Source organism: Danio aesculapii, chromosome 20 (assembly GCF_903798145.1).
Source record: "Danio aesculapii chromosome 20, fDanAes4.1, whole genome shotgun sequence".
Taxonomy (NCBI): Eukaryota; Metazoa; Chordata; class Actinopteri; order Cypriniformes; family Danionidae; genus Danio; species Danio aesculapii.
The window spans coordinates 11679745-11706937 of NC_079454.1; the positions used below are offsets into that span (position 1 = coordinate 11679745).

The 27193-nt window shown below is 36.7% G+C and overlaps 1 protein-coding gene and 1 long non-coding RNA gene across 2 annotated transcripts; both read right to left on the bottom strand.

The window, feature by feature from the left end:
- Positions 1-11359: 11359 nt before the first annotated feature.
- LOC130248134 (uncharacterized) lies at positions 11360-15306 on the bottom strand. Its single transcript, XR_008839602.1, has 4 exons — positions 15259-15306; positions 14742-14809; positions 13605-13692; positions 11360-12021 (listed from the first exon to the last, which is right to left on the bottom strand). It is a non-coding gene; the product is annotated as an uncharacterized LOC130248134 (long non-coding RNA).
- Positions 15307-20125: 4819 nt separating this feature from the next.
- On the bottom strand, positions 20126-23316 carry LOC130248192 (alpha-1-antitrypsin homolog). Its single transcript, XM_056481759.1, has 5 exons — positions 23231-23316; positions 21146-21836; positions 20762-21032; positions 20522-20669; positions 20126-20444 (listed from the first exon to the last, which is right to left on the bottom strand). The coding sequence occupies exons 1-5, from the start codon at positions 23231-23233 to the stop codon at positions 20256-20258; spliced, it is 1302 nt and encodes a 433-aa protein (XP_056337734.1). The 5' UTR covers positions 23234-23316; the 3' UTR covers positions 20126-20255.
- Positions 23317-27193: the final 3877 nt, after the last annotated feature.

Consider the following 27193-nt stretch of genomic DNA (forward strand, 5'->3'; position numbering starts at 1 on the left):
CCAAAAGTGGGATATTGTCCGTCGTAGTGCACATTGTTGTTACATTTTCAGTATAATAAAAGTCTGTATGAGAAAAGTGTCAGAAAAAGAAAAAAATGAAACTTTAGCGCCATAAATGTTTGTGTAAACCATGCTAAAACAGTAGCAATAATTCAATATAATAGAGCAGTGGTGCTCAACCCTGTTCCTGGAGATCGACCTTCCTGCAAAGTTCAGCTCCAACCCTGATCAAACACACCTGAACCATTTAATTAGGACCTGAACAGCACTTGATAATTACAGGCAGGTGTGTTTGATATGGGTTGTAACTGAAATCTGCAGGAAGGTCGATCTCCAGGAACAGGGTTGGTCACCCCTGTAATAGAGCAACAAAACACTAATGAACAATAGGTAATTAAATCCAGTGACCAATTAATGCATCAAAGATATTACAATTTTAAAAACAGGTGAAAATACTGCTACACGACATGACGAAATGATGAAGGCCAAATTATGTTGGGGAAAAGGGAAAGTGAAGGAGGGCAGCGCAGCACTTCTGATGATCCTGCAAAAATGACAAGCAAACTCAGTCACTGGAGTAAACACTAACTGACAAATGGATGGATCGATTCTTTGATTTTTGTAATGTATCATCAGAATCATGGGCTAGAGTAATTGGTGGTTCATTCTGCTGTGTTGGCCCCTGATAAATCAGAGAATACACTTTTCGAGATTTAGCTTTTTCTCTTGTGCTTTTTTGCCAACATTTAACGATTTGCGTCAAAAAAAAGGGAGCCAATGTGCACACAAATTTGCAAAACACCAGATGTAAAAATGTCATTTAAAAAACGTTTTTTTTTTATTATTTAATAAAAAAAAAAATTCTGTTTTGTTTATTTTTGATGTGCCGCCTCAAAAACTGTTCCACCAATGAGACTTTTGTTCGCATGCCTGGAGCTGCTAAAGTTACAGTAAACAATACTTGGAGGTGTTCAATTAAAACAGTTGAGGCGAGCACAGTTTCACTTTCATTCAATGAAGAAGATGATGCACTAAGGCATTGTTGATTTCATTGGTTTCTGAAAACAAAGAGCTGTATGATAAATGCAACAGAAACTAATGTCGGCAGGATATAGGTAAGGATAGGATATCTAATAGGATTCGATGGTGAGTTTCATTTCATTTTCATGACTTGCAAGTTCATTAAGCAGCATCTAATGTCATGGGGTGATTCTGCATGTTCACTGCTCATCACCGGTGAAAAATGACTGGGTTTGAATGCAAAAAAAGTTTTGGTAAGTGCGAGCAAAAAGCATTTTTGCAGTTTGTATGAGCCTTAAACTTTTTAAAAAATAATAATAAATCACATATTCTATCTGTCATTTCAATAATGCTTGGTGAAAATAAATCTTTCATTCATTTTCCTTCGGCTTAATCCCTTTATTTTATTAGAGGTCACCACAGTAGAATGAACCGCCAACTATTCCAGCATATGTTTTACACAGCGGATGCCCTTCCAGCTGCAACCCAGCACTGGGAAACACCCATACACTCTTATTCAACACACATACACTACGGCCAATTTAGTTTATTCAATTCACTTATAGCACATATTCAATTCACTTATATTTACTTGTGTCCCAGTTGGGACACAATTCACTTATAGCACATGTCTTTGGACTGTGGGGAAAACCGGAACACCCGGAGGAAACCCACGCCAACACGAGGAGAAAATTCAAACTCCACGCAGAAACGGCAGCTGTCCTAGTTGGGACACGATGCCAAAAGTGGCTCAGTGGCACAGTGGCTCAGTGCTCACCACTGAGCCACTGTGGTGCTGAAAAGAAAATCAATGTATGAAAAAAAATATTCATAAATAGGCTACATTATTATTATTATTATTATGATTATTATTATTATTATTATTATTATTATTATTATTACTAAAGTTCTAGCCTGGAGATGTTCATCACAGACAATACATTACACAGATACTGGGTTTATTTGTCATTTGTATTGAGTTTTATTTATTGAAATGGTGAACTTGTGTGCATTTTCTGGATGAACTTTATGGCACTAATAGAGTTTCACATATGATCAATATTACACAGCAACCACTGACCAACATCTCCAAGTTATTAGGTGGTAGCTTATATTTGTATTGTTAAATAAAAGCAATTTTAGGCATATTCATCAAAATAGTTTTGAGAATATCTTAAAGGATTGGTTGACCCAAAAATGCAAGTTAAGATATTTTAGATGAAATCTAGAAGCTCTCTCAACCAAAGTCCAGTAAAGTATTTAAAAACATTGTCAAAACATTCCATGTGATTTCAATATGAAGATCCAAGAACATTTTTGTGTGACCAAAAACTTGTAAAAATGACTTTGTTCGCCAGTGTCTTCCACATCAAGTCAGGGTTTACATTTAAGTCACACTGCTTAATGACAAAAATTAATGACAAATATTGTGCATGGTATAAACATTCAATCACCTTCAACCGCTTTTCCAAGACCGGGTCACGGGGGCAGCAGTCTTAGGAGTGAACCCCAGACTTCCCTCCCCCCAGATACTTCCTCCAGATCCTCTGGTTGGGATCCTGAGGCAATCCCAGGCCAGCCGAGAGACATAGTCCCTCCAGCGTGTCCTGGGTCTTCCTCGAGGTCTCCTCCTGGTGGGACATGCCTGGAACACCTCCCTAGATAGGCGTCCAGAAGGCATCCGAAACAGATGCCCGAGCCACCTCAGCTGACCTCACTCGATGTGGAGGAGCAGCGGCTTTACTCTGAGCTCCTCCCGGGTGACAGAGCTCCTCACCCTGTCTATAAAGGTGCGCCCTGCCACTCAGTGAAGGAAACTCATTTTGGCTGCTGGTATCCAAGATCTTGTCCTTACAGTCAGGACCCAGAGCCGGACGGTTTGCCAGGTTCTCTTTGGGGCCTACCAATAGTCTTCATCCATGGTCTCCTCGAACTCCTCCAGAGTTTTGCTTCTGCAACCACCCGGGTTTTAGCACGCTTGGCCTGTCAATACCCATCAGCTGCCTCGGAAGTCCTCCAAGCCAACCAAGCCCTGTAGGACTCCTTCTTCAGCTTGACAGCATTCCTTACTTCCGGTGTCCACCGCTGGGTTTAGGCACCACACACCTTACGGTCACAGCTTCTTACGGCCGCATCAACAATGGAGTCAGAGAACAAGGACCACTTGGTCTCAATGTCTCCAGCCTCCCTCGGGATCTGGTCGAATCTCTTCCAGAGGTGAGAGTTGAAAATCCCTCTGACTTGAGGTTCAGCCAGACGTTCTAGATGTGGTATAAACAATCAAATCTTTTTTTGCAGTTTTGTTGTTTTTTTGACACAGAAAAATGTTCTTTGAGCTTACAGTTGAACCACTGACATGACATCAAATGTTTTGACATTTTTTGGTTCCTTTTCTGGACTTTGAAAGTCTCTGGGCCATTTTGTCTAAAATATCTTAATTTTTGTTCCAAATATAAACAAATGTCTCATGGAAGGACATGAGGGTAAGTAATTAATAACAGAATGAAAGTTTTTGGATGAAATAATCCTTTAAAAAATGCATCAATATCCTTTGTTGTTTAACTGTGTGGATTTGTTAAAGTGTTTTCAGTTCATGTGTTTTCTACTGATGTCTCTTCAAAGGGAGCCTTCAAATTATTCCTAGCAGGAAGCTTGAGATGTAATTGTCCCTGTAAGTAAACTTTTCCTTCATTACAGTTCATTTGAATCCACTAAAATGAGCTTGTTGCTGTCTGTTCCTCGAGTTTCTTTTTAGAGCAAACAATTGATCTGACTTGCTTATTTCAGTTGTTATATTGTTATCCGCTTGTTAAGTCATGACGTATGGAATACTGTTTCTGGGTCCAAGCCATTACTCATTTAAATTTAGAAAATTATAATTTATGACCACGTTTTAGTTACACATTAAAGTGAATTTTATATAAAATCATGGTGTACAGAACAGTCTCTGGACCAATATTTTGTCAATTTATAAAAAATGAAACACATATATATATATATATATATATATATATATATATATATATATATATATATATATATATATATATATATATATATATATTGCCATCTTGATTTTTGAAACTATAACATCGCTTTGTAAATCTTTATTATTATCGTTAGTTGAGTCACCCCATGCAGTTTGATAGAGTGCTTGAACCCAGAAGCCACTTTGCATGACGTCATACTTAACAAGCGGATATTTATGTAGTTTTAAGTCTGTTGTTTGAGAAAATATAAGTATTATCTTAAGTCTAGTAAGAAAATAGGTATAAATTATAACTTTATCAATTCTTACACTTTTTTTAGTGTTCACTGAACTGTACTGTAAAAATGTCCAATGGTGTGACAGCAAAAATGAAGAAAAACAACTCTTAGCAATATACAAATAGCATGAGAGGGATTTACTGCTGGACATAACTAATACTGTATATATTTTCTCTGACTTGTTGGACATTTTCCACAAGTAGGAGTGTCACACCAAAGGGCAACAAAACTTCCAAAAAACAGTGAAACAGAAAAACGTTTTCAAAAAACAGTGAAATATGTAAAAAAATATATATAATAAAATAAAATAAACATCTGAGAAACAGGAGCACATCAGGTGATCCACAGGGTGCTTCAGTCACATAATCTTGAATGGGGTCCTTCAACTAATTGTTATATAAGGCCTCATTTACACTGATACGTTTTAGTTTTAAAACGCATTAGTTTTGCTATGGTTACACCATCCGTCCACCCTACGCCGGAGTTTTTGAGCACCTAAAACGGAGCATTTTGAAAACGCTGAAAAGACCATTTTCCTTTTAAAAAGCTGCTGCTCCGTCTAGTGTTCATAGGGGAAAACTGAGACATCTAAAAACGGAGGCGGGGCTGCAGACATTCGCCAGTCTGAGTGGGGCTTTTTCCTCAATATTAAGTAGCCTAAACCTACTTGTAAGTTCAGATTTCACATGTTTGATATGGAAAACAGACTCCTGAGGACATGTCAGGTAAATCTTCTTGTAAAAATAGGCCTGAGGTAATTATTAATTAATTACACTTTTTTTTTTTTACAGACGCTAGGACACATTTCTCAATACTTAGGTCACTTTTGCAAAACTCTTCACACAATTCTCCTAACCGACTTTCAGGGTTAAACCCCTACTCTTTTTCCTGGTATTTTTAATGACCACAGAAATTCAGGACCTCGGTTTAACATCTCATCCGAAAGACGGCGCTCACTGAGCAGTTGAGAGTCCCCGTCACTATACTGGGGCATTAGAACCCACACAGACCACAGGTTAGGCGCCCCCCTGCAGGCCTCATTAACACCACTTTCGCCAGCAACCTAGCTTTCCCATGTGGTCTCCTATCCAGGTACTGACCAGGTACAGCCCTGCTTAGCTTCACTGGTGACATGTGAGAGTTGCAGAGAGCTAGCTGCCAGCACATCAACAACACATATGTGTGTGTGTGTGTGTGTGTGTGTGTGTGTGTGTGTGTGTGTGTGTGTGTGTGTGTGTGTGTGTGTGTGTGTGTGTGTGTGTGTGTGTGTGTGTGTGTGTGTGTGTGTGCGAGTGTGTGCGTGTGTGTGTGTGTTATGCAGATCATGTTTGTAGAGAGCCACAGGTTTGTTGGTCTAATAGGATATCTGTTTAAGTGACTTAGCTGTCACACTTTAGAAAAATGAGTGTGCCTCGCTTATGTAAAGTACTTGCTTTGAAAAAAACTTTCATGGAAGACAATAACTTATATAGGCTTACAACCACTTTTACAAGGTCAGATCATTTGACTGCAGTATAAAATACCTGAAAGTTACACATTGTGCTCTTTTACATAAATAAAGCTCGGATCCTTTAAACTAATGAGCCGTATAGTGTTATAAGCAGAAAATGTGCACCAGCAAACAATTTAATATGCATAAATGTGGTTTGCAGAGTGAAATGATAATGAATTCTCCCTGAGGGGAATAAAGTCTATTTACATGTATAATAATAATAACATTTTCTGCAAAATCGCCATAAAACATCTTTTTATGTTTTGTTTTGTTTTCATGGCACACATTTACAAATTTCCATTAATCCACATGTACAGACAAAAAGTCAAGTTAATTGTATGTAATGCAACATGAGCTCATGTCTAAAGAAGATGCTCTGCAGTGAGCCCATGTATAAAATAACTTAATAAAGTTGAAAAATCAATTCTGTTTTCTTCTTATGGGAGTCTGGCTGATCTGAGTCTGGCTGATCTGAGGTCATTAATGTGTATCTCTGTCATGCATGTTGACTGATTTCTGTCCAGAATGAGATGCAGGGACACAAATAATGCTCCAGGCCCTGTTCTGGATAAGTGCTGTATTCCAGAGTTGTTATTTCTGGTGTTCATGTTTAGATTTTATTGAATGAATGCCATCGTTTATCAAGCTGCAGGAGTAAAATCTGTGTCCGTGACATTTAATGATGCAAATTACATATCTAATAATAGTAAAGTTTCTGTCTTAAATTAAAGCACATTTATTTGTTTATTTATTTGATTGATTGATTGTTTAAATTAGTTTGACAGGTTTGCATGTCTGTGTGGACAGTGAAAGAACTGTTAAAATATATAAACTGATCTAAGTATGTTTTATTTAAATAAAATTAAAAATGTTATATATGTGAATGTATATATATATATATATATATATATATATATATATATATATATATATATATATATATATATAGCATTTTGCTTATTTTTGTTTTGTGTTTATAATTTAGTTATTATGAACCAGCCAGAACTCGCGACCCTATATATATATATATATATATATATATATATATATATATATATATATATATATATATATATATATATAGATAGCCGTGCGATATTACAGCAACATTAGCACTCTCTTTACCCTTGTGTATTACTCCGCCCACACTACAACTAAAGGCTGGTTTATACTTATGCATCGAGTCATCGGCGTGATTCTTTGCATTTACAGTTAGGTCCATACATATTTGGACTTCGACACAATTAAAACATTTTTGGCTTTATACACCAACACAATAGATATGTATTTCAGCTTTAATTTGAGGGTATTTACATTTAAATCAGGCGAATGGTGTAGGAATTACAACAGTTTACATATGTGCCTCCCACTTGTTAATGGTCCAAAAGTAAATGGTACAGAATAATAATCATAAATCAAACTTTCACTTTTTAATACTTGATTGCAAATCCTTTGCAGTCAATTAAAGCTTGAAGTCTGGAACACATAGACATCACCAGACGCTGGGTTTCATTCCTGGTGGTGCTCTGCCAGGCTTTCACAGCAACTGTCTTCAGTTCCCGCATATTCTTGGACCCTTTTCACTTTAGTTTTGTCTTCAGCTAGTGAAATGCATGCTCGATCAGATTCAGGTCAGGTGATTTACTTGGCTATTGCATAACATTCCACTTCTTTCCCTTCAAAAACTCTTTGGTTGCTTTTGTAGGATGCTTTGGGTCATTCTCCATGTGCACTGTGCAGCGCCGTCCAATGAGTCTTGAAGCATATGGCTTAATATGAGCAGAAAATATTTCCTGAAACACTTCAGAATTCATCCTGCTGCTTTTGTCAGCAGTCACATCATCAATAAATACAAGAGAACCAGTTCCATTGACAGCCATACATGCCCACGCCATGCCACTACTACCACCATGCTTCACTGCTTAGGATTATGAGCAGTTTATTTTCTTCTCCATACTCTTCTCTTCCCATCACTCTGTGTTCTTGGTATCATCTGTCCATAGGGTGTTGTTTCATCACTGTGAAGGCTTTTGGTGTTGCTGAGCTCACTGTTGCATTCTTTCTTTTTAGGAATGTTCCAAACAGTTGTTTTGGCCATGCCTAAGGTTTTTGCTATTTCTCTGATTGGTTTGTTTTGTTTTTCAGCCTAATGATGGCTTGCTTGACTGATAGAGACAGCTCTTTGAATCTCATCTTGAGAGTTGACAATACCAGATTCCAAATGCAAATAGCACACCAGAAATGTACTCTGGACCTTTTATCTGCTCATTGTAATTGGGATATTGAGCAAATAACACACACCTGGCCATGGAACAGCTTAGAAGCCAATTGTTCAATTACTTTTGGACCCTTAACAAGTGGGAGGCATGCATGAAAACTGTTGTAATTCCTACACTGTTCCCCTGATTTGGATGTAAATACCCTCAAATTAAAACTGACATTCTGCAGTTAAAGCACATCTTGTTCAAATATGTATGGACCTAACTGTATACTTCTGCATGCTGTTTGTGTTGCTCTGCAATAACACTTCCAAAGCGTTCACTGGCAGTGCGGTTTTTATGTTCCTCTGTGTCTCTGTTCCTCTGTGTCATGTTTCTTCGCTGGTATTTAATTTTTTTCTGAACACAACCTTAATGTACAAGCAGCTAAAACTCGCTCATTCTGAGGTGGGAACCGAGGGACGTGCAATAACTTTAATCATAATGTAAACACAAAACAAAAGTTTCCATCTGGAGCTCCTTCACAGGACTCGACGCTTGTAAACACTCGCTCCAACAGGTTCACCCAGCTCTCACCTCCAACCACACTCGTCAGCGTGACCAAGCCGACTAATCACAGAGCTTGCGCTTTGCGTCGTTGCAATGTGTAATTACATTTTTTGAAAGGTGCTCGTCAGCGTCGGTGACAGCCACAGCGAGGGGTATGCCACGCTGCAAAGGCTGCGCCGGAGCATACGCGTGCACTTGATGCAGAAAAATATAAATTAGCCTATATATATATATATATATATATATATATATATATATATATATATATATATATATATATATATATATATATATATAGTTGACGTAAAAATATTATATAAACTATAACTGTAATATTTTTATCTTCTCTAGAAAGTCTTATTTATTTTAGTTTAGCATTTTTATAAGCATTTAAAAAAAATTCTACAATCTTAAGGTCAATATTACAAAAAAATTACGTGCAAAAAAATTATAAAAATATATATATTGTATATATATAGTATACTATAGTATATATGTATACATATATATTGTGCATATATAGTGCTGTGAACTTCCAGTAATCCATTTGAGTAAACGAAGCAATTTGAGCACAGTAAAACCCAATAAATGAAGAGAAATCAAACTAACTGAGTACTCTAAAACCCAATAAGTTAAGGCAACTTAAAGTGTTTGAGGAAACCAATTGCTGCAAACCGTTTGAGTTAAAAAATAATCTATGTGAGTACTGTGAATTTACTTTATTCAAGTTGAAGAAATGAAGTATTTGATTAACCCATTACCTTCTATATATATATATATATATATATATATATATATATATATATATATATATATATATATATAATATATATATATATATATATATATATATATATATATATATATATATATATTAGCATTTTTTAATTTGTTTTCTGTTTTTGTTGTAATATTTTATTATATTATGTTTTAAAATTCTAATATTTGATAATAGGTCAAAAACTTTTAAAAAATTATATAATAAAAATGACTTGAAAGTAGAAACTTAACAGCACAACTACAAAATACCAACAAAAAAAATAGCCTACATAGAGCAGCCACTCTGAACATATTCCTCACTGATGTACATGTCATAAATACGAGCGTTTTGGGCTCAGTTTGTCTGGTGTGTTACTGGTGTCCTGCTGTGGCCATATGATGTCCATCATCACCTCTATCACCCGTCTGTGACTCTGCCTGCTGCTGGTTCATGCCATGCCTGCAGAATCCATTTAGTTTCAATTAACTCTGCTAGCATCGGCCCCAGGGACACGGCCCTCGCCTTCTGCCAGAGCCCAGCGTTCACCTGCCTCGTCCTTAAACTTGTGTCCCATTTCGTAGATTTAGTGGTGAGGGTCTGTCTCAGAATGAATGCCACAGTTTTGTGTGGCCTTACTGAGCATGAAAGTCATTAGTAGTGTTAAATGGTCAGTGAATTGGGAGGCTTGGCTGCTTTGCTTGGCGCTCAATAGCCAACTGAAAGAAAATTAACATCTGCTGTGCTGGGAGATCAGCGTGTTCTCACTTTTTTCTCTCTCTCCTTCACTCACAGCCTTTCTTATTCGTCAGAGGAACAACAGTGCCACCTAGTGAACGAAGAAGTATGTTTAGATGAAGAAAATTGCTGATAATGGGACCTAATTATGCAAAAACTATTTTTATAATGGGCTTAAACACATTTGTGTGGTAACAGTGTGAATATAGCCAGCCTCTAATGGTAAAAACCAATTAATTGTATTTTTTTTTCATAATCACACTTGGTAAAAACAGTCTGCAGAAACATCTGATGGCATCTGAGGCAAAGCCCCGCCCATTAGTGACGATCTTTCCCTCATTAGCATAAACAGCCCTGAATGAGCAGTCATTTTGAATCTACTGCTATGCTAATTAATAAACAGGTGTTTTTAGCTCTGCCCTCTCTTCAAAATAGGGCTGAAAGCACAATCTCATTCGAATTTAACGCAACAGTCACCAAAATGACACAATTAGGATCAAAGCCTAAAACAAGCAGTTTCAAAGAGTTATAAAACATTATCTGAGGCGTATTTTGAGCTGAAACTTCACACACACTCCAGGGAGATCATAGACTTATTTTACATCTTGTAAAAAGAGGCATAATAGGTCCATTTTAAAGGGTTCCCAGATAGCAAAATGACTCCGGAACGGATCCGCGGCGAAGGTGTGACATGATCCGCGACGGATACGCAAAACGGGTCCGTAATGGAGTCCACTTGCACACCGCAACGGATCCGGAACGGATAAGAATTCCGGATCCGATCCGGACCCGTTTCAGACCTTACCCGTATCCGCTAATAAAGCTGTTCATCCGGCCCGGATCCGATCCGGACCCGCTGATAGAGTAGCTCATCCGGCTCGGATCCGATCCGGACCCGTTGATACACTAGCTCATCCGGCTCGGATCCGATCCAGACCCGCTGATAGACTAGCTCATCCGGCCCGGATCCGATCTGGACCCGGACTCATTGATGAAGTAGCTTATCCGGATCCGATCCAGACCCGTTCATTAGTAGATAATTTGGTGCTGATACCTTGAGTTTCCTAATTCAAAACTAATCTGGGCAAAACTACCTAAAGAAATATCTAAAATCTATAGAACATTGCTCAATAAAAGCTTGCATATTTAAAATGTCTGTCTTAATCACTCAAAACGTCTAAATCTAAAATCCTTTTAGCCAATCACAAAAAACTATAAAAATAGATAATTAAATAGGGTAAATATGTCAGTAATGACCTATTATCAAAGTTGTACTACGTATACACTGAACAGAACAAATAAAACACAATGAAAAAATTGTACCGTTAACTGTTTTACTTCATAAAAGCATTTTACTACATGAAAAAGAGTAAAAGGAGATTAAAAGCAGAATTAATTATAGACTTTGCTGAACAGAATGGTACTATTTTAAATGACCATTTCAAAGAGTTCACTGTTGAGTCAAGGTACTGACAGTGGGGCAACTCCTTGAGCTTCCCCTGTCTGCTGCCAGGTTGAACCATTGTATCACATGTTAAACAATGACATCATTAGTGGCGGCGACGCAGTAGGTAGTGCTGTCGTCTCACAGCAAGACGTAGGTAGTGCTGTCGTCTCACCAGTCGCTGGTTCGAGCCCCGGCTGGGTCAGTTGGCATTTCTGTGTGGAGGGTACATGTTTTCCACATGTTTGTGTGGGTTTGCTCCGGGTGCTCTGGTTTCCCCCACAGTCCAAACACATGCATTACAGGTGAATTGGGTAGGCTAAATTGTCCGTAGTTTATGAGTGTGTATGGATGTTTCCCAGAGATGGGTTGTAGCTGGAAGGGCATCCGCTGTGTAAAACATATGCTGGATAAGTTGGTGGTTCATTCCGCTGTGGCGACCCCAGATTAATAAAGAGACTAAGCCGAAAAGAAAATGAATGAATAGATGAATCATCAGTGGCGGCATGGGAGACATGGTTCTTTCTCACAGCACCTGTAACACACAAGCAGATATTCTTTAAAGGGGTGGTCCACTATGATATGATATTGTAAACTTTAGTTGATGTGTAATGTAGCTGTGTGAACATAAACAACATCTCTGAATGTAAGACACTCAAAGTTCAATGCAAAGGGACTGTGACATTGAAAACAGCTCTCACTTGATTGGCTGAAAGGTACGAGTTGCCTGCTTCTGCCAGAACAGTCTCAAAAATACACATCTCCCCCCCCAATTTCTGTTTAACGGAGAGCAGATTTTTTTAACACATCTGTAAACATAATAGTTTTAATAACTCATTTCTAATAACTGATTTATTTTATCTTTGCCATGATGACAGTAAATAATATTTGACTAGATATTTTTCAAGACACTTCTATACAGCTTAAAGTGACATTTAAAAGCTTAACTAGGTTAATTAGGCTAACTAGGCAGGTTAGGGTAATTAGGCAAGTTATTGTATAACGATGGTTTGTTCTGTAGACTGACGGGGAAAAAATGGCTTAAAGGGGCTAATAATTTTAACCCTAAATTGGTCTTAAAAAGTAAAATCTGCTTTTATTCTAGCTGAAATAAAACAAACAAGACTTTGTCCAGAAGATCAAATATTATCAGACATACTGTGAAAATTTCTTTGCTCTGCTAAACATCATTTGGGAAATATTTAAACAAGAAAAAAAAATTCAAAGGGGGCGAATAATTCTGACTTCAACTGTATATTTATGCCTTTTTGGAGTTAAACACTTTGGACAATGTTTAAACAAAATTTTAGACCTTGTAAAAATGTGATTAAGACTTTTAAATACCTTTTAAGGGCCTTAATTTGATACTGTAGCTACAGCTATTTGCGTTTATTTGACAGTAAACCTAAAACTGCTCAATTTACAGCACAGGTTATTCATTATAGACATAGCAATGTGACTTTCTGATTGACTAGAAGACCATTTTAACAATAGGGTATATGCAGAAGTATGCTAAAGGATTTTAATTTGTCAGTAACCTGGGCTAAGTGCTTCCAGTGAACTGTATGCCATTACAAAATCAGCACGTTTAATCAGCGTCTGTTTTCTTTTTTTGGTCTCATTTTACGCTTGAGCAACTAAATGAATGACAAAGTCTATTTAACTGATTGTATTTTAATTCATTGCAACATCGATGCTGTAAAAGGAACCGTATAAAATGGAAAAAAGTCACAAACCGTTCACCGGAAGTTTATTAAACACTAGTTAAACACTAGCTCTGCATATACCCTATTAACACAGTATGTGTTTTTTCACTCCTAAGACTGACATTCAAAAAAAAAACTTTTAACAGTAAAACACTGTAAAAAATTCTAAAATGTCCCTCTCTGTTGTCATCTGAAAGTCAGTCAAATTTGTGCAGCCATCACTAATTTGTTAAAGTCGTTTAACTACATCTATATGTGTCCTCCTACTTAAGGCAGAGCTAGAGACAAGAGCAGTTTTCCTATTCATTTCATCTAAAAGAAATTTTACAGGAACACAAAACAGATTACAACCAGTAAGTTATGGAAAAGAACCAAAACTTGTCTCTTTAGACTTAAAACTATTAAAACTTACTTTACTCTAGCAGTTGAAATAGTAAGATGACTCCAACAACAATTCTGAAATGGTCCAACAGACTGGCAACACCTGAATTAACTGTAAGCTGCAACAGAAAACATACATGCACACAGTATCTTAATATGATTTTGTATGATATGAAATAATGATTTGAAACATTACATAGGGAGGAGCAGCATATATGTAAAAATTTAGGCTTAAACCGAAATAAGCTGCAACAGAACACACACAGCATCTTGCAATGATTTAGTATAAAAAATAATGATGTAAAACATAACATGGGGAGAAGCATTAGGCCTGTCACGATATCTATTTTTTGTTGTACGATGTATTGCACCAAAATATATTGCAATACTTATTTTATTGTCAATTGAAGATTATTTATAGCCACTTATTATATGACAATAACAAAACAATTACATACACACACACACACATAAATACACACACACACACACACACACACACACACACACACACACACACGCACATACATATATTGTATGCATAATGCAAGTACACTCTTTCAAAAAACAATGAATATTTTATTCTTTAGAATGTTTCATTTTAACAGTTTAATAATAATTCATTGGAACCAGAATGTGAAAACATATCGTAAACAAATAAATAATAAATGTTAAAGAAGTGCAAGGAAAAAAATAACAGAGGCTGCGATATCTGCTAGCAGATCTATTTTCAGCTGTCAGACACCCGCATAAAAATATACTATAGTAATTTATGGTAAATACTATAGTGTTTTTTTAACCATACTGACACTGAAACCTCGAGTAAAGATAGAGATGTTGCACAATCAGCTAAAATGTTGTTAGAATTGTTTTTATGTATGGGCGATATATATTGCATCATCAAAGATTATTGAGGTCATGTGTTGTGCGATAAGTCAAGTATTGATTATTGTAACAGGCCTAAGAAGCATGTAAAAATGTAAGCATAAGCCAAAATAAACTCAAACTAGTATCCTATACTAGAACCAAAGAATTGTGATTAAAAGTGGGTTTTCTAAACTCAAAATATTGGAATGAATCTTTTTCAATTGCACATTTATTACATGTTAAAAGTTGTAGTATATACCATTGCCATTATTTAACAAAATAGCTGTCTTTCAAAACTTACATTACTCAAATGGTTGATAAAGGTGAAATGGCCTCCAAGAAATTGGCAGCACTTGAACGAACTGTAAGCTGCAACAGAAAACACACAAACACACAGACACACAGACACACACACACAGAGTATCTTAATATGACTTTATTATGATATAAAATAATGATCTGGAACGCAACATAGGAAGGAGCAGCATACATGTAAAAATATAGGCATAAACTAAAATAAGCTGCAACATAACACACACACAGCATCTTGTTATGATTTAGTATAAGAAAGAATTATGTAAAACATAACATGGGGAGAAGCATAAATGTAAAAATGTAAGCATAAACCAAAATAAACTCAAACTAGTATCCTGTACAATATCCAAAGTATTGTGATAAAAGTGGGTTTTCTAAACTCAAAATATTGGAATGAATCTTTTTCAATTGCACATTTATTACATGTTAAAAGTTGTAATATATACCATTGCCATTATTTAACAAAATAGCTGTCTTTCAAAACTGTTTTAATCTTACATTACCCAAATGGTTGAAAAAGGTGAAATGGCCTCCAAGGGACTTGGATGAACTGCACAGTGCACACATACAGAGAGAGAGAGAAACACGAATTTTGAAATATCAATCATTTCAGGATAAAAAAAATATCAAACAAAGCAATAATGATTACATGAGTGCACAGATAAAACATATTTACCGTTTTCCGATCTGCGGGCTCCTGCTACTTCATTCTGGCGACTACACTCTGTGACCGCGACCGTTGAAATGGGCGCGTTAGATCAGCGCATCCGCCCAGGGTCTGTTGCGAGCCCACGAACTGACAGTCCGCCGTTCGGAGGCGGGGCATATTGTTTGCGAATAGCCAAACTGATTCTGACAGCATAGCGGAGCTGGCGACTTGAGGGCGGATCCGCCCTGGAGTCTTTTGCTATCAGGGTTAGTTCACCTAAAAATGAAACTGCACTCACTATTTACCTAATTAGAGTATTTTCTTGGCCATTCATTTACAAATCAACAATATTTTATTGAGACCTAGAATACAGTGAGGGAAAGTAGTTACAAATATATTGGTCAGTACATGAGTATATATATATATATATATATATATATATATATATATATATATATATATATATATATATATATATATATATAGCAGTGTGATATGGCTGTATCGTCACTGGTGGGAGGCGTTTGTTGGCATGAGGGCACAAGCCGAGTGCCTTTGGTCCCACCAGTGACAATATACAGCCATATTGCACTGCTATGAGTGTGATAATGCATTAATACAACAGTTCAGTGGCATAATCCTGTATATAAAATGAAATAAAATAAAATCAAACATGGAGTTTAAAAATCCTTTTGTATGAGGAACTACTTTCTTCCTCCATTTTTCACATCTGCAGCTGACGTCAGAACAGCAGAAAGCGCTACTAATTGACCAATGTTACTTTAGAGCTTGACTGATTCTCTAGCTTAATATCTAAAGTGATGATAAAACAGGTGATTTTGCTCACATTTTAAGATTATAGGGCTGAACAGTACGAAATGCCATCAGTCTAGAGACATTGCCCAGTATTACTCTGTTGTAATCGGGATATCACAATAATTAACCCCGAAAAACCAAAACAAAGCAAACACTACCAGATTACTATGGTATAAATAAAGAGCTACAACATACAAAGAGATCGACTTAGAATGCGACTTACCTGTTTTATAATGATTTGATCAGCTGTAGTTTGAAATTACGCTGAGTTTTTCTCTGCTGAGGGCCTATTATGCCGTCTCTGTCGCCATCTTGTGGCGGACCGTAAACCATCTTTGATCTGCTTTGTGGATGCCGACATGATGTATCTCAGAAATTATAAATATTTAAAATAGGCACTGTCCTCATAAATTAACTGCATAGTTGCAAAGGGTGAGGAGGCTGTAGGGGTCCTGTTATTGCAGAATATTGAACAGCTACCAGCCAATCAGATTCAAGAACCAGACACAATTGTGTATATATATATATATATATATATATATATATATATATATATATATATATATATATATTTATTTTTTTTTTTTCACAGTATGTCTGATAATATTTTTATCATCTATTTGTTTTATTTCGGCTAGAATAAAAGCAGTTTTTAATTTTTTAAAACCATTTTCAGGTCAAAATTATTAGCCCCTTCAGCTATAGTTTTTTCTAAAGCCTACAGAACAAACCACTGTTATATAATAACTTTCCAAATTACCCTAACCTGCCTAGTTAACCTAATTAACCTAGTTAAGCCTTTAAATGTCACTTTAGACTATGTAGAAGTCTTGATTTTTTTTTCCTTGTGCTTGAGTCCTAAATTAATTTGTGTTTGCGAGCCAATCAAGCTGCTTTAACGGTCTCCGGCATCATCTGGTTATTATGGAGCCGTTTTGACAGGAGCAGTGATGTTTACGATGCGTCCAAGTATTTATATCTCAAGATTCATTTTATTTGTCTTACAAATGCTACAAACAAAAACACAGTCAAAAAACTGTTTCCCTGCTACCCCTGCCAGCTGATCACCCATCACCTGTGTGCCCTTACGTAAGCAGGTGAACTGCCGTGACATGTAGGTGGAGCTAATCCATATCCCTAAACCACTCGATCCGTGACACAGAATAATACTGCATAATATTATTAATCATAATCAATCATGCAAAAAATAAATGAATAAAATATAAATATACATATAAATATCACAAATGGCTCCAACAGCTGCTATGACCAACATTAAGGTGTAAAAACTATAGTAGCCGAAGCAATAATTTTACATGCCATAATTTTACAAGTAATTTTTTACATGCCATGCATGTTTTATATTTCAGTGACATATAAGCAAACCAAATAAATACAACAAAATGAAATATTTCAAGAAATTAAAAAGGATTCCTTCCTGTCTCATGAGGCTTTAATGTTTACAAATAAATATCTGCATTATCAAGAAGATCTCTAGAATCATCCAAATAAAACAAATCATACAGAGCTAGTTACATGAAAATATTACCGTTTCAAAATTATGCGTAGGATATGTACAATATATTATTAAAAACTTTAAGCTTTCAATAACTGAGGTTAATTATTCCTGTAATAGAAAAATGTAAAATGACAAAAGTTAATAAGGCATTGTGCTTCATAATAAATGATCAAATGCTATTAAGGGTTCATGTTGTCTAAAAACATTAGTATCAAGAGACAAACATTTTTTTTTCAATGCACAATCCAGTGTTAAATAGTCTGTCTGTTTTATATCTCTATTTTTCCCCTGTAAAATCATTTCCTCTTTCATAAATCTTTTTGATCAGTATTAGATATGTATTCATTCTGTTTCTTTTATTAGGCTTGTTTAATCGTCAGTGTGAGCATGCACAAATCTGCCTGCAAAACAACAACAAAACACACACGCAGGACAACATCAGTCTTGAGCCGAAACTGCCATATGTCCCAGATTCTTTGCCAATGTTATTTTGGAGTGAGTATCACCCTCATGTGATCTATTTCCTGACTGCATACTTCACTCAATAAGGCTTTCATTCCATTTTCATTTTCATTTATTTGCACTCTTGATCTCCTAGAAGAAACAGATATGCCTCGGCCTGCTGTGTTGGACTTATGAAGGACGTGGTATTGATTGAGCACACTATCCTGAAGCAGTAGCTCTATCAAAGGGTCAAAGGCCAGAGAGGTGAGGGGAATGAACCAGAGGTTATCTTGGCCTTCCTGCTGTTGTGCAACCTAAAACATAGCTGCTTTTGTTTTTTTTTTTGTTTTTTAATTTATTTAAAGCTTTAGATTCAAATTGTCATCCTTCTAGTACAGTATATCTGGGCTTTTATATAGTTTTTTTTATATATATATTTATTTATTTATGCACTTTTATTCTTTTTTTTCCAATGGTGTTTTTTTTTTCTTCTCCCATTTTACTGCATTTGATCTCTGATACAAAGAAAAATCTACAACAGAGAGCCAACAAAGCTTTATCTGTGGATGAACCCAAAGTCTACAGCTGCTTTGAAAATCTGGGCTTCAAAACTAGACAATAAACAAAGTTACAGAATGCAAACATTTACAATAAAATATAATTTGAGCTAATTTGAAGATTTCTACATATCCTATAGTCATACATAATGTGTTGTGAGGTCATGAACTGAATATATACCACAGTGGGTTTTTTTGTTTGTTTGTTTGTTTGTTTTTACATAACAACATGTTGTTGCTGATGAACTATGTCCAAGAAGATGATGCCTAACAGAAAAAGATCAATGCTGAAAACCCAAATGTCTGTTGATGATTTGCAGAACTTCTGAGGAACAGCAGTGAGGCAACAGCAGGGATTGCTGCAGAATTACTACACAATGATAAAATACTTCAACAAAAGGTTGCTTTCGCACTAGCACTTTTGATCCACACCCGGGTTCATTTGACGTCAAAGTAGGGAACATTTAGCTAGTGTGAACGTGTCTTCTAAACTCAGGTGAGCACCCATGAACCGTACCCGAGTCTGCCTGAAAGATGTGGTCTGGGGTATGATTCGTGCAAACTCAAGTACGGTTCATTTCTGATATGAATCCAATCTTGGAAAATAATGGAAGTGAACCACCAACTGTACAACAAACTTTAGTTTTCATAACATTCATTCATGTGTGTATGTCTGTATCACCTACCATGGTGACAAACGGGACTGACCCAATGCAAACAGTGATAATGTCTGCTCGTCTTCACCGAAAACAACTTCTGCAGACATTTCGTGATGTTCTGAACGCTTTTAATGTTTTTTTTTTTTTTTTTTTTTTTTTTTTTTTTTGCAGCAGCAGCAGCAGCAGATCAATGCAAGTGGCTCTCTGTATTTTGGTTTTGGTAACAAAACCAACAGATTCAGTAAAAGAATGACCGTGACATGTGGAAGTCTCCATTTTGGCACTTTGCTTTCGTGGCCGTCACTTAGCAACAGCTGTACACAAAATAGCAGCTTGATAACGCAAGCATACTGAGGTTCAGAAGGAAAAAAAGATGGTGTGAACACACAAACCAGCCAAGAAGGTGGCAAGGAGGGACAATAGAACTTGGGTTGGGTCCAGGCAATTGAGCCAAGTGTGAAAGCACCCTAAGATTCTTTTAAGGTTTTAAACTTTTGTAAATTATATTAAAATAACATTCTAAACTAAGTTAGACATCTGTATTTTTTTAAGACAGAGGTATGTTGAGGGGCAGCACGGTAGCTAAGTGGTTAGCACTGTCACCTCACAGTAAGACGTTCGCTGGTTTGAGTCCCGGCTGGGGTGGTGCGCTGTGGTGCCCCCACATAAATAAGAAAGTAAGTCGAAGAAAAACGAATGAATGAATAGGTTATGTTGAGACCAGCGTTGAAAAAAACGTGTGTTTTAATGAGGACTCATTTGATAACAATCAAATTAACATTTATTGCAATTTACAATGAGTTCTACGGAAAGTTTAGCAGTATTATGCAAAAGTCCGGCTATTTGGAGTAGGACCTCATGCTGTAGGATTGGTGATCTTGCCCATGAAGAGGATGCTCATGGTGCTGTCCTCCACAATCAGTACCAAGAAGGGCCTATTGAGCATCACAGTGTCTGGCAGGGACATGGGCATTATTTCAATCGTGGTTACAGCTGCTGCTTCAGTGCCCTTCTCATCCACGCTCATGACTGCCTGGTGGAGAACCTGCAGATGTGGCCCGAAGATTAGTTTCGTTAACCATCAGTGATGCTTCAAGAAGAAAAAAACAAGTTCACACATACCTGTGACACTTTAACTTTGACCTCCTCTGTCATCCCGGAGAAATCGGCTTTGTTATTGAATGCGTCAGTCATTCCCATGTCCTTCAGAACACCATCCAGCTTGGAAGTTGCAGAGATGGAGAACTTGGGCATAAACAGGTCCACGGAGCTGAAGGGTAAGACATGTAAAATGGTTCATTCCCGAAATTATTGATAACCAAATGACCATGGATCTAAATCCCAAAGTATCACTGATATTACCTTCTGAAGAGTTTATCATGCCAATTCTTAAGATGGTGTCTGCAGATGGTTTCTTCAAGCTCCTTCATCTTCCCATCATCAGGAAGAACAATCATCAGGGATGTATTGCCTTTGTAGGGCACCATCATGACAGTAGTTTGGTTGACAGGATCTTGATAGATGTCATAGCGGCCAGTTCTTTTCATCATGTCAACTTGCACAGTGGTGTCCTGGTCCACTTTGAAGTCAGCTTTGTGGGTCAGCGTTGCATCAAATGGCTTGTCCCACTTGCCTATCAGGACGAAATGCAAAGAATTTTAGCTAAATGTCAACCTGAAAGATGCCTGTGGCCATAGCATCACTAGAAATTGATGTCAATTAATAAAAGAAAAGTTTGTTTAGTACCTCTGAAGTACATATAGTTAATCAGCATCATCACTGTATCTGCATCCAGGTCTTTCACCATGTTGGTTATCTTGTCATGGGTTTTCCTGGCAATGAACTTGTTGATCTCAGCTGCAGCGGTTTCAGGCTTGGAGAAGTCGACGCTGAAGGCTTCACTGTTGTAATAGTGCTGAGCATCCTTCAGGAACTGGTCCACCACCTTGAAGCCATCTCTGATGGCCACACCAGCGCCGGCCTCCAGCTGCATGGCATCCTGACTGTGACCCAACATGTGGAGCAAGTGCTCGTAACCCTCATTTACCTGCTCAGGCTTCAGTGCACTGTAACCCAGACCACTGTAAATCTGTGAAAGAGTGCTGCCCTTGGCACCTACAGCAAGCAAGCTCAAAGCCATTGAGATACCAACTGGGGAGAAGAAAATGTTCTTGCCTTGGGCATCAGGATTGGATGCAAGTTTCTTGTAAAGGGAAAAGGCGAAGTCAGCATTGTGTGGAGCGAGCAGATGGCAAGCATCGACCCCCTTGTGGCTGGGATGGGGTTCGTCCTTCCCGTGGTGGAGGTGGTGGTGGTGGTCAGCAGTGTGGCTGCCGTGGTCGTGGCCTTCATGGCCTTCGTGGGGTGCCGCCCAGGCTGTTGCTACCAGCAAGGCAGCAATCGCACAGCAGTATATATTTCCCCACATTTTTTTCACCTGCGTTTAATAACAAGAGCACGGTATTGTACAGATCAGATCAGAGACACTTTATTTTGAAACGTCACTTTAGACATTTTAAGTGCTTTATGTCAGTATGCTAACCAGGAAGCTAATGACATAAACATGCATTTTTAGTGACCTGATCACAAGTGATCAGAAAATTTCCAGGTACTGTCAACACTGTAAACAATATCACATTTTTTACTGGTTATAATAATAATAATAATAGTTATTATTATTATTATTACTGTATTATTATTATTATTATTATTATTATTATTATTATTATTATTATTATTGTTATTTGTGTTTTGAATTGAATTATTGGACCTTGGCCTTTCCTACAACAACATTTGGTGTTATATTGTGATATATTGATATATATTATATTGTAATATATGTTATGTAGTGATATATTGTCTGGAATGTCACTGTAAATAACAGTACAAAAACCTGATAACAAACTGCCAGTACTTTTTTGTTATTTTACAGACTATATATTTATTATACAGCATATTGTTTAAACCACTAAAATGTCAATAAAATCCACTTTGTTAAATAGCAACATATAGAGTCGACAGAGCAGAGTTCAAGGTCACATAATTCAATTCATAATCATAAATAATTGGAAAACACTTAAGAACTACAAAATAACAAGTTAATATTGTTATTTATTTATTATTATTTATTTATCTCTTCTTCTGTGAGTGTATACATTTGGATGTGTATCAACGTGCTGTAAATTACTTTTCTAGGAGCATTTCGTGTGGTTCAAGTTCCACTGAGCACTGAGAAATGAACCCATGTTAGCAAGTAGCAAAGCAACAAAATTAAAAGCACATGGATGCAACTGTTAGATGTTAATTTCTATCAGTGTTTTGATACAATACAATGAAGTATGGATAGCTTTTTTGCTTAAAGCATGTGATGGATCGTGTGTTAAACTGGTAGATAAAGAGAAAATGGCGCATTTGACTATATGATTATTTACATTGTCCAACACCAATACTCTCCAAAACTACCGAATTAATTTTCCACTAGATCAGAAATGAATGAAAGATGCTTCAAATGTTTGAGACCTTGTTAAAACCTGTATTAATTGTTGTAAATGTGCAATAGGATTGGTGAAAATGTATCTTAATCCCAGCTACAAATGATATCTATGTTGACTACAAGAAACTTAGCAAATTCCTCATAGTCAGCAGAATGTTAAAAGGACGATAAAATAAAAATTATATCATAATTGTTAGAAACATATTACAAAATGGCAGAAATTCTGTCAACATGTAATAGCTGATCCACTATCCCACTATGGCATTTTACATATTAAGCAAATGAATAGCAGCTATTTAGATTGCGGCTGTTTAAGAGAAACAATTAATGTCACTTACCATCAAAGTCCTCTTGACGGGAGACTGTTTGGATGAAGAAGAGTCAATTTATAGACCTTCGAAAATCAGCTGAGTAAAATATTTAAACATTAACCCATTTCCACCCCCGTTCTGTGAACACAATCTCTCATGATTACCTGTTGTTTGTAAGTGATGCAACAGTTTTTAGACTTTGGGGTTTTTTAGTACTGGTTGATGAGATTTAGCATATTTGCACTAGTGATATAACTCTTTCACTATCAAAAAAGGTCTTAGGGCCTTTTTGGTAGTGATAGTCTAGCAATTTAAAGTACTGTAGCAGTCCCTAACTTGCAGTTTAGTTAATATTTATGACTTATTTAATTGTAATAATTTTTTAAACCTTTAACATGCATATGATACATATCAAAATATATGCATATATGTGAAAAAGTAATCCACATGTTCAAACACAATTGAATGACATAAAAAATCTGCAAAAAAAGACAATTGTTATGGGGTGCTTAAAATGAATACACAATATATACAGTGGCCGATCTGGAGTTTACACAGTGTGTTTAAAGTATCTGTTTTTTTTCCAAAGCAAACTTTGAGAGTTGGTTCTCTGCAAACCTGTCAAAGGTAGAAGCGAAATCAATGTCTTAAGACTCTCCACTCTATTGGTGTGTTTACAACAGTTGAAATCAGAACGAAGCCTCTTAAGCTTGTTGTTTATAAAGCTACGATTGACCACAAATACAAATTTCTGTTTTAAGACATCTGGTTTATGTATTATTGTAATTTTTTATATTTTATTTTATTTAGTTATGCTGGTTTCTGCAAGTGAAATTCTGTATACAGTATCATCATGTTGTCATCTATCTGGTCCACTGGAAAGTTAGAATATTTAGATGTCTTTGTTCAAATTGGCTAGCGGCGAAAATATTGAGATCTCGAACACCTTGATCATAAAAAAAAAAAACAAAGCAAAAATAATATTTCAGGTTTCTAAGATATTTATAAACTCGAGCAGCATGAACTTCAATGGCAGCTCTACAAATTTGTGCAAAATGCAAATTATACGGAATGATTTGAGAATGACCAAAAACACATCTGCAGCCAACTAGACTGGCGTGTCCAGTGCTTAAGGACAGATTTGATAACACTAACAGTACATGAATAATGATGTATTAATATGTAAACTAAACATTATTTCACTCATGTTGTAGTTAAAGTTAATTCATGATTGATTTAACTTATCATTAGTTCATAATAAAGTTATGTTTAGTTTACATATCAATATTCATGTAGTGTTATTAGAAAGTGTTACCCAGATGTTGAATAGAAGGAAGTAATGGTGTGGACAAAATCCTTCTTGTCTTGATTCAGGCTGTTCATTGTGCAATGGTGTAGGGGTGTTTCTTTAGTAATATAGGGTTCCTTAGTACAGGGGTTCTTAAACTTTTTCACTGAGGGGCCCACTTCTTTCTTGAAAGCCCACCTGTCTGACATTTTCCCTTAAATGCTTGTAGGAAATGCTTATTTAAACTTTTATTTATTAACAAATAAAATATTATATTATCTTGTATTATATTGGCGACGCAGTGGCGCAGTAGGTAGTGCTGTCGCTTCACAGCAAGAAGGTCGCTGGTTCAAGCCTCGGCTAAGTGTGTTTCTTTGTGGAGTTTGCATGTTCTCCCTGCGTTTGCGTGGGTTTCCTCTGGGTGCTCCAGTTTCCCCCACAGTCCAAAGACATGTGGTATAGGTGAATTGGGAAGGCTAAATTGTCCGTAGTATATAAATATGAGTGAGTGTGTATGGATGTTTCCCAGAGTTGGGTTGCAGCTGGAAGGGCATCCGCTACGTAATACATGTGCTGGATAAGTTGGTGGTTCATTCCGCTGTGGCGACTCCAGATTAATTAAGGGACTAAGCTAAAAAGAAAATTAATGAATAAATGATTATATTATATTATAACAAATATATATTTTACATTTATTGAGCCTTTTATTATTTTCTATTATCAGCATTTTATTAAAAATATATATTTTAATTAAATTTAATTATATATTAAGAACTAAAACTATATTATATATAATTAAATTTTTTTTTTAAAACATACACAGATTCAAAGAGAACCACAGGTCAACAGGGATATTGCAAAATACCAGCTTCTGCTTTAACTGGCATGGACTAACTGAACATCTACTATTAAATATCTACTATTCAAAAATCTCGACAAATGTAAAATACAGTAAAACAGCTTAAATCTGTTGAAACGCGGAGCACCCAGAGGAAACCCTGATATTATTGGGAGATCACTGACAGAAACAGAGCACGTTCCAGACAGAGCACATCTGAAGCTCATATGCAAGTTTATTTTGCATTCTATGGCAGAAACAGCATTGAGCCTCCCTAGATCCTCCTGTATGGACAAGTGTCCATTATAAAACACTCACAGGACATTAATTTGGACAATTCTGCGGATATATTAAATAGTTCACACAAAAATACACAGAGAGACTTTCACTTCATGCATAGTTTGTGAATGAACTTACATGACTGACGTGTACCAGACGTGATCATGATCATGAGGCTGTTTTTGTGCCGAGTTTGAAGTAATCAATCATAGAACAGGAGAATGTGCCTTACTTCAATTATTTTAATGTAGCATATTATAATGCAATCCAAAAATTATAGTATAATATTGAGTCCATTTTAATTTCACGGCCCATCTGCAGTATTGCTGAGGCCCACCGGTTGAGAATCCCTGCCTTAGTACTCAGTGCTCCTTGTTTAAACACCACAGCCTAAGCAAGGGGTTGTTTACACAACAAGGCGAAAACTGGCCAGTTTTTAATGCATTTTTCCTGTTTGTTTTCTACACAACAACATTTTGGGCATTGAAACCACATCAGTTTGAAGGTTTTTAAAAGTGTCACCATTCTTGTAAGCATGCAAACATTAAAAAATGATCATCTCTAAAAAAGGCTGACATGATGTGCATGCATAGTAACATTAAAGATGTGTTGATAAAAATTTACAATGTCAATTTTGGGGCAGGGAAACATGGTGGCACAGTAGGTAGTACTGTCACCTCACAACAAGGTCGGTGGTTCGAGCCTCGGCTGGGTCAGTTGGTGTTTCTCCGTGGAGAGTGCAAGTTCTCCCCGTGTTCGTGTGGGTTTCCTCTGGGTGCTCCGGTTTCCTCCACATTCCAAGATGTGCGATACAGGGGAGTTGGGTAGGCTAAACTCTCTGTAGTGTATGAGTGTGTAGGGATGTTTGACAGAGATGGGTTTCAGTAGGCGGTTCATTCCACTGTGGCGACCCCGGGTTAATAAAGGGACTAAGACGAAAAGAAAATGAATAAATTTTGGGGCAGTTATGGCCTAATGGTCAGTGAGCTGGACTTGCAACCCAAAGGTTGTTGGTTCCAATCCCAGTCTCAGCTGGAATTGAAGGTTGGGGGAGTGAATGAATCATACTCTTTTCATCTTCAATACCCAGCTGAGGTGCCCTTGAGCAAGGCACCTAACCCCTAATTGCTCCCTGGGTGCTGGAAGCAATAGCTTGCCACTACTCTGGGTGTATGCTCACTGTGTTTGTGTGTGTGTGTGTGTGCTCTCGTTTCTCACTCAAAATCTGTGTGTGCACTTGTGTTATAAGCAGAGGGCCCATTTTGACTCACTTCACTTCATTAAAGGCAACAGCAAACAAACATACAGTGGCAGAGCACATTCTAGTGTTCTTGTTGCTCAAGTGTTTGCTAACACTTCATCAGCAAAATGTGTATTTACTTCACATAACAACAAACTGCAACATAAACAACATTGTGGAGCCACCGCAGACATGTCATCATGGCTGCAGGTACTGTTTACAAATAAGTGACAGAGCCAAATACTGGCCTGGCATATGTAATAAAGAACCATTTTGGTCAGATATGTGTAAATACAGATCATTTTGAAAATGCTGTTGTGTAAACGTGAAACTTTATAAAACTCC